An 8,561-nucleotide genomic window follows, 5' to 3' on the forward strand; every position below is an offset into this window, starting at 1 on the left:
AGATTTTCAGTACAAATCGGCAATTTCATACTTTAACCCCTATTATTTGATTATAATTTCGTATCGGAACAGTGTGTCCCAAAAAGAAATTTCTCATTTATTAAAAGTATGTACAGTAAACAGCACATCAAGCTCTACACTTTTTTTAGTAGAAGTAGAACACCTTGTGAAAGAATCAGAAAATACTGCCACGTAGAGGAGAAATATTTGTATGGCCTACATTTATTTCTCTCGTGAGTTTGGGTGTAATTTGTGGTTGTCTATGTGTGTGTTCATGGCACTCGCGACACAGGGCTTTCGCTAGTGCGGGGCTATGTTGAGTGTGTGCATTGTTATAAATTTTATTTTATTTTACTTATTTATGCCACCAAGCAATATGACGGTTTGAAGACAATGACAATTTGAAGGGTAAGGGTGCTGGTGAAATTATAAAACATGAGATTTTGCAATTTATGTGTCAGGGTGGAGGGCGCAGTGTTCTTATCGTATCGATAGCATACACTATATACTCGTATTGCGTAAGGTACTCGTCGATTGTTGCCCAGAGTGCGTCAGACGTACACGAAAGGAATCAGTACCTCTCAGATCTTTGCTATTTAAAGCTCGTACGCGGTACTGCAATTGTTATGGATAGGAGTTGTCCCTATCTACCGACCCGTGAGATAGGGAGTTCCGGGGAGATTACGGGCTCCCCGGCAAGACCAGAGTACGGCGGGCGTCCGGGCCGAGCTCTCCGCCAGTGATATGCCTTCACGTACGTCTTTGGCGGACGCGGACTTGGCTATGGACTCGCCGGGGTTTGTGGTTAGCTGCAGGGATGAACACGTTCGTCTACCCCGGTAGCATGTGACCGGGGCATTCGTCCCGCACGTAGCTAGCGCATCTTAGTAGCGGTCTAGACGAGGGCCTATGGCGAGCAGACGCGGGAGTCACGTGAGCTGCCCTTTAAGTCGTTAGCTATGTCCGGACATTGTCGCAGGACACTGTTACTGGCACGAGCCCGGAGAACTAATAAGGATGAGAGAATTTGGGAACTGGAGAGACGCCGTTTTTCGGCGTTGGAAAGTGACCGTACCTTACAGCTCTGCCACCAAAGAGGAGATTTGGTTTTTCACTGGATTTTGGCTTAGAGTCGACAGCTCAGCGGTGGCAACCATTAGTCTGTGAAGTTAGCGTGCCTACACCTTCGGTACTTATCTGGAAAATAGGGAAGGAGCTGTACGTGTGTCCGGGGCGGTTCACGTTAGGCACTAACCTTACAGAGAACCAGATGAAGTCCGTGCAAAAGGGGCCGATCTGGGGTAAGGACCTGACTTAGATGGTGTCGGCGTGGGCATGCTCGCGCAGGTCATAGTGCCCTTCTCGTATACCCTAAGAGTGGATAGGGAGCGTCACTGTAATCAAAAGTAATGTAGAAAGATATGGGGCTGTTATGGACGGGAGTGTCGCTTACCACCAGGCTTACGACTTGTTCCTCTCGTCACTTGGTGTCATAAAAAAACAAACTTGTTCGAATATTGTCGAATGTCCAGTGCAAAGAAACAAGATCTGTCAATGTTCTGCTTGCTGCTTGATGCACTGCTGCCTGTACATAAATGTATTGGGTAAATAGTCCCTCTGTATAACGAAAAAATTACTCGTTTCCTGAAGTTTCCTTCTAGATCATTGGTTCCCAAAGTTAAGTAACTTAGGCAAGATGAAAAAAAATTCTAAATTAAATTGCTTCCGGAGCACCTATCCCCCTATGACACTTTAGCGCCCACTGGTCGGGACCTCTTTGGGAAACTATGTTCTATATAATTTATACACTGTATTTATTACACAGAGGAACGTATACTGTATAAAAGCTACTTTCCAACGCTACAAGTGAACTAGGAACCTGCTTTCATAGATAAGCATAATTGTATTGTAAACTCCGATAATTACAATACCTACCGTGATGTCATAACATGCAAAGTCGTTCTTTTCTCTATGCAAGGTCTAAGAGACACATGGTGACAAGATAATCTTTGACCCCTCGCACATTAGTCTAGTAAAGACAAAAGCCGTAACGAATCGCTTCATTCGCTCAACTATTCGTACAGCTGTTCGTTACAATTAAATATGGCAAGGTTGTTCTTTGTAGTTTTTTTAAGATGTTTGTGTTACTAGGTATTAGACAAGAAAGTTGTTAAATAAACACCTCTTTGTATCCAGGTCAACTTATGGGCATTGCCGTAAATTATATGTTTTGGCAAAAATTCGCTGTACGAGTATAGTGTATGGTTGACCTCAAATGTATACAAACACTTATTGTTACTAATACAACTTAAGTTTTTAGTGTACTGATTTTATTATATGTTTAGCAGCAATAGAGCTCCTTGTGAAAGAATTCGTACAGGGAAGTACTGCCACATTACGCAATTTTGCTACCAAACAGTAATGTGAGCATTACTGCATTCCGGTTTTGAAGGATACGGGTGCTGGTGTGTGTTATTAATTATAGGCATGTGGGACTTGTCAATTGACATCTCTGAGTGGCACTGCAACTGCTACGAACAGGTGTTTTCGTTTTATAAGATCGATGAGAAAATATTACAACATAATACGGATAATAATACCCTTTGTATAGAGTGTATTATCCTAATAATTGTTTTCTACATTGCCTACAATGATTTTTTGCTTTTTTGCTGTGGTAGCCTAATGGTTTGACCTATCTTCTCACAAGCAGAGGGTCGTGGGTTTGAATCCGGGCTTGCACCTCTCAGGTTTTCGGAATTTATGTGCGCAATTTAATTAGAAATTTACCACGAGCTTTTCGGTGAAGGAAAACTTCGCGAGGAAACCTGCACACATCTGCAAAGCAATTTAATGATACGTGTGAAGTTTCCAATCCTCATTGGGTCCGCGTGGGAACTACAGCCCAAACTCAGTGCCCAGCAGTGGGACTATGTGTAGGCTAACTATTATTATTATAAGAATAAATTGACGAAAATAATGTTAAAAGTATAAAAGCCTGTTTGCCTGGTAAGTGTAGCTTTAGATATGTTTTGTATTGTTGCAGCCCCCACGTCTGTCGTACCAGAAACAGCACGCGTTGCTGTCCTGGTTGGACCTCCAGGCCCAACTCATTGCTATGTGTAGTGCGTAAGTACTATCTTTTTTATTTTGCTGTTGGTGCTCCGCATTGTGCTACTCTCCAAGGTGGGAGCTGAAATCCAGTATCTACCCTTGTTTTGGACAAAACTCGCACCTTTATAACTTGCTGCAGCACACCAAAGTTGTTTTTATTTCACTAGTAAGGTAAAAACTGTTTCATCGTTAATTTTATTTTCTGTTTTGTACATCGCAATGTTTTTTTTGTGTGGTGTAATTAGGCCCTGTAAGAAGATTATCTTAAGTACAGAAACTTCCAGAATCTTTATTTTAACTTTTATTACTACCGTACTTAGTTTAGTGAAGTTTCGCTACCGAACCACACGAGAGTTTTTTGATACACCGGTCTTAGCATTTTTTTATTTACGGTTAGCCGAAGAAGGGGTTAATTGGCCAGCTTTAAAAGAAGTTTTAACGATGATGAATTTTGTGAGGTCAGTACAGATCAGAACGTCAACCTAAACCTTATGATGTTTTCAGCAATATGTCGTCCGGACTGCGGGTCTCAAGGTGGGGCGTGCATCGCACCCAACATGTGTCGCTGCCCCGGAGGCATTGAGGCTTCCACTTGCACCCCCGGTGGCTACTACCCTTGTGAGTATATATTATGTAATGGGGGTGCGATCTTATCGGTTAACTGTACTCAGTACTATTTATTATACATGGAAACTAATGTTGTAGCAAAGGAAGTAAAATTCCTTTAGATACGATAAACGTAATTCTTGTTTAGAAGTTGACATGTAACAAAATAAGTGTAGTTTCTCAGTGCCTGGCCAAACATTAGGCATGCAAATTGTATATTTACGCACATGCACTTCATCAGACTAAACTAGGTGTAACATATTTTTTTAATATGAAACCATCTGTGCTCATAGGCGTGCACTTATACACTTGCGTACACTTGGTTTTAATAAGTCAGTCAGTAATTTAAAAGGTGATTGCCATTTCGGTCGATTTTGAATTTTAATAATTGTAAATTGGATATACTGGATGTCATAATAATAAAAATAATTTTAATAGTGTCGAAATAAATTACATAACTATGTCAAAATATGAAACTTTTACATAAAGATCGATATCAAAGAAAATTCCCTCAATCCGACAGGACTCGTGTTAACGTGTGTAGGCCAAACTTTGTCATAGCGTGGTCATAATGCTTAGAGAAATTCGTAAGGTCCGCTGACTCGATTTGTAGCTCAGTTGGTAGAGCGGTTGCTCTAGATTGGCATGCAGATGCAGGTTCGAGTCCTGTCACATGGAAGGCATTTTTATTTGTGTTTGATGTTTGTATTAATAATTATAAAAAACTAGTGGAGTAATATCACAAAAATTAATTGAATATCATGGTTGTAAAACATTATGATATTCAATAAAATCGATATAAGAGCGGTTACATGCATGCATGATGCAGTCAATAATCATCTACCCTTACATGCGCGATTTTAAGCAGCGATGCGAGCGCGCGACTGCATCGATACAAACGCGCGATTGCATCGCTACACTTTATTTATAGGCGATTACATCGATGCAGTCACACGTTTGCATCGTTTGAAGCGTATTTCACGAACGCCCGTTTGCATCGCTGCCGAAAGCCGCCGTGTGTCCAACGCAGATCCTCATTACGTATAGGCATACAAACTTTTGGTTTAGGAAATTATGTTAAATTAAAATTGTTTATTAGTCTTGTAAAAAGGCTCGATTGTAATTAGTTACCTGTAAGGTTTTGTTTTGTTTCATAACAAATAAAAAACATGGACTGTGAAGTTAGGGATTTGTCATTTAAAAATTGGTACATTTTATTAGTCTATAATTTCTTAATGTTTTATATTGTTTTGTTTGAACTTATGATCGAGTTGTAATAAATATTCGAAATGTATTTTTTAATACAGTTGCTCAAAACGTGGTATTTTTCGTACTACAAATCGTGCCGAAAGTTGGAATTTTCGCACTAGTGCTTTTTACTTTTCCATTTTTTTAATTTACTGTTGTTTCAAATCTTAAGCACAGAACTAAAGAAGTTGTATATTTATTTAATATTTATGTGCTTTGTGACGTAAGTCATTCGTTATTAAAACTTATATTTATTTACAAATACTATATAATGAACGTATCGAGTGGAGGTCCACAGTCTCTGCCTACCCCTGAATGGGTGACAGGCGAGATTTTTATGTATATATTTGTTCTATGTATTACAGATAAATTGTATCTCACTACCGTGCACGGGTTCCTAATGAAGTTTAAACAAAAGTACCAGGACTTCATAATAAGAAAAGTGGTTACAGACCGATATTACAGAAAATAAACAAAAATAGCACGTTAGAACTAGATTTCCATAGACGTTTAAATAATGGTTGCAGTGATTGTATTTCATTATTTTAATTTACTAGCAGAAAATGAGTTTTTTTTAAATACTGTTTTGTTATACTTTCAATGTAGTTTTTTCGCAAATGTATTAAAAAACGTCGTTTGATACACGTGCGGATTTGTCATTTTCACTTGTCTCGCGTCTTGACCCTCGCCTCTGGCTCGGGCCAAGAAGCCTCGAGACTCGTAAATAATGACTAACTTTCCGCACTTATATCAAAAATAACTATTTTTAATGTTGTAAACGTAACGTTTTTGTAACGCTGAAAAAGGCTATTCTAAATTTGGTAGAGGAAGCAGATAATATTTGTATGAATCACTGGCACGTATGCCTTGACCCACTTGCTCAAGATTAGGTAATTTGTTCATTCACCCCCGAGACCTTTAGCTTCACGCGTTTTACCCAATCTGCTTAGTATTGCTTCTTTGTATGTGATTCACTGACGTCCTTGGTAAGAGAGTCTTTCTAAGAATAGGCGAATAGAAAAAAGGTCAATTCGGGTTTATTTACTTGTATCTCAGAAATACTTTATCTATACAATGTTTTTTTTATAACACTGCTCTTTAATGTAATGAAGTACTTTATTGCGTTTTTTTAATTTTGTCTTCCTTTTAAGGTTAAAGATAATAAATATTTTAAATATTTGTCAGCACGACCGCGCGGCGGGTGCCGACGAATCTGTATGAATGGCGGCACGTGCACCAACGGCACCTGCTCGTGCGCACCAGGGTGGTCCGGCGAGTTTTGCACTGAGCGTAAGTCACACAAATCATCAATTAATTCAACCGAAAGATGTCTACTACTGGTCCTAAGCCTCCTCCAAAGACCGCCACAATGATCGGTTGCTAATCCTCTTTGTCGCTCCATAAATGTCCATAGAATTATAATGTAATACTTTCTTAGGCAGTCATTATAATGTATATTTCCTACAACTCTTTCGAGCTAAACTGATTCTAGTGATGGATGCGTTTGTCACGCACACGTCACAAATCACAATAAACAAATACCAACTTGACGTTTTTCTGAATGCCTATTTAACACATACGCCAGAACTTAAGATAATGTTTTTTTAGCGATATGCCATGAGCCGTGCCTACACGGAGGGCGCTGCGTCGCGCCCGACCGCTGTGTGTGCTTCCACGGACTCTCAGGGGTCAGATGCGAAATCGACAGACGAACTGGTAAGTAATTGATAAATTTTTAATTTAATGTAAACACTAGTTAGAGGTATCGAGTTCTTCAACTTTCGCGATTGCTACGCATTAGACATGAAACTTTTTTTGGATCGAAATTCCGATTTTTATTTTTTCAAACAAACCAACTTTTCGGGCCATGGGCCTTCACCATCTCAGTCACGACTGACTAAGATGGTAAAATAATAATACTTAATAAATAACGCACGCACTCAACATAGCTACGCACTAGGAAAACCCTGTGTCGCGGGTGCCATGGACACACACATAGACAACAACAATTTACAACCAAACTCACGAGAGAAATAATTGTAGGCCATACAACTATTTCTCCCGGCCCGGGAATCGGACCTGGGACCTTTGCGTGGCAGTGCGGCATGGTAACCGTTCGGCCATGGAGGCAGTTAAAAAATCATCATCCAGTTAAGTCCAATGTTAGTTCGAACACCCTATTCTGAACTAACTGTCTCTGTGGCCGAACGGTTACCATACTGGTCTGCCACGCAGAGGTCTTGGGTTCGATTTCCGGGCCGAGAGCAGTATTTGTATGGCCTACATTTACTTCTCTCGTGAGTTTGGGTGTAATTTGTGGTTATTTATATGTATGGTCGGAAACGCAAGCAAATTCGCTTCTGGCTGCTTTTTATAATACTAACCTAACTACTGAATATATGAAAAAAAGGGGATCAAATATTATTTTTGACTATCACATATTAATGTATTATGCTTAAACATAATGATAGTATTACCTAGAATGCAGATCATTTATAATTTATCCGTAGATCAACTAATATAGACGGAACAGTTAATATATAATACTATATCGCACTTGACAACTAATTTAGTATTATCTCAAAAATTGCATTATATTAACAATTTATCTCCAAAATTTCGCTATATTTGTATGTCATTCGTATAATTTCAATGTGACAGGACAACACTGTCGCTTTGAAATTAAATATGTAGTATTAATATAACTTAAATTTTTTTTTTGTTTATTGTAAAGGTCCTTGTTACACTGAGACCCGCAATGCCCTCTGCACGGGGGCGTTGGAAGGCATTGTATGCACGAAGCAACTCTGCTGCGCTACAGTGGGCGTGGCCTGGGGACACCCTTGCGAGCGCTGTGGCGAGCTCGATTGTCCGCCGGGACATTTGAAGAACTTGGCTACGAAGGAATGCCAGGTATGTTTAAAGAACTGCTACAGATGAACTTTTAATAATCTCTTATATGTAATATGGCAAAAAATATGTTTATGTGAAGGACTATTGACATTCTCAAGTAACTGTGCATCTATATATGAGTAATGCGATCTCTGAAATGATGTCAATCGATATGTTTTCCGTTTCAGTTTAATTGAGATCTTTTTTTTAAGTAAATAGTCTTACATTAAAGCAAAGTATTAAAATGTTTTATTTAAACAGTTTTACTTATTTCATGAGGAGTACATCAAGGTTCGTACTTGGGTCCTTTTACTTTTTTAAGCATAATCTCCATGAAAGTTTTCTAAAAATAAATTTTATTTTGGTTTGATAATAACTTTCGTTATTGTTTTAGGATATAGACGAATGCGCAGCAGTTCCAGGTCTTTGTGAAGGTGGAAAATGCGTAAACTCGATCGGTTCGTTCTCATGCGAGTGTCCTCTAGGACAGATGCGACACCCAGTGACGAATAACTGCGAAGATATCGACGAATGCGAGAATCCCAATATTTGTCCCGTGAGTATTCGTATTCATTCATTTATTGCATTTCATATGTATTGTCTAGGTTAGGTTAATAAACTTAAAACTATAGTAGGTATAGGTATATACGTAGGTATATAATAGGGGTTAAAGTATGAAATTGCCGATTTGTACTGAAAATCTA

General features: G+C 39.0%; 1 protein-coding gene across 3 annotated transcripts in view; it reads left to right on the plus strand.

Annotated features, from left to right (window-relative positions):
• Nucleotides 1–8,561, plus strand: part of LOC113234686 (fibrillin-2-like) — an 87,129-nt gene that overhangs the window by 20,607 nt on the left and 57,961 nt on the right. For all 3 annotated transcript variants that reach the window (XM_026470123.1, XM_026470121.1, XM_026470122.1), the window contains exons 3-8: nucleotides 3,044–3,126; nucleotides 3,616–3,729; nucleotides 6,151–6,255; nucleotides 6,574–6,681; nucleotides 7,700–7,878; nucleotides 8,252–8,413. In XM_026470123.1, coding sequence (XP_026325908.1) covers nucleotides 3,044–3,126; nucleotides 3,616–3,729; nucleotides 6,151–6,255; nucleotides 6,574–6,681; nucleotides 7,700–7,878; nucleotides 8,252–8,413 — 751 coding nt within the window. The remainder of the gene's footprint in view (nucleotides 1–3,043; nucleotides 3,127–3,615; nucleotides 3,730–6,150; nucleotides 6,256–6,573; nucleotides 6,682–7,699; nucleotides 7,879–8,251; nucleotides 8,414–8,561) is intronic.

This window comes from Hyposmocoma kahamanoa, unplaced genomic scaffold, assembly GCF_003589595.1.
Source record: "Hyposmocoma kahamanoa isolate Upper Pololo Valley unplaced genomic scaffold, ASM358959v1 86, whole genome shotgun sequence".
NCBI classification, from domain to species: Eukaryota; Metazoa; Arthropoda; class Insecta; order Lepidoptera; family Cosmopterigidae; genus Hyposmocoma; species Hyposmocoma kahamanoa.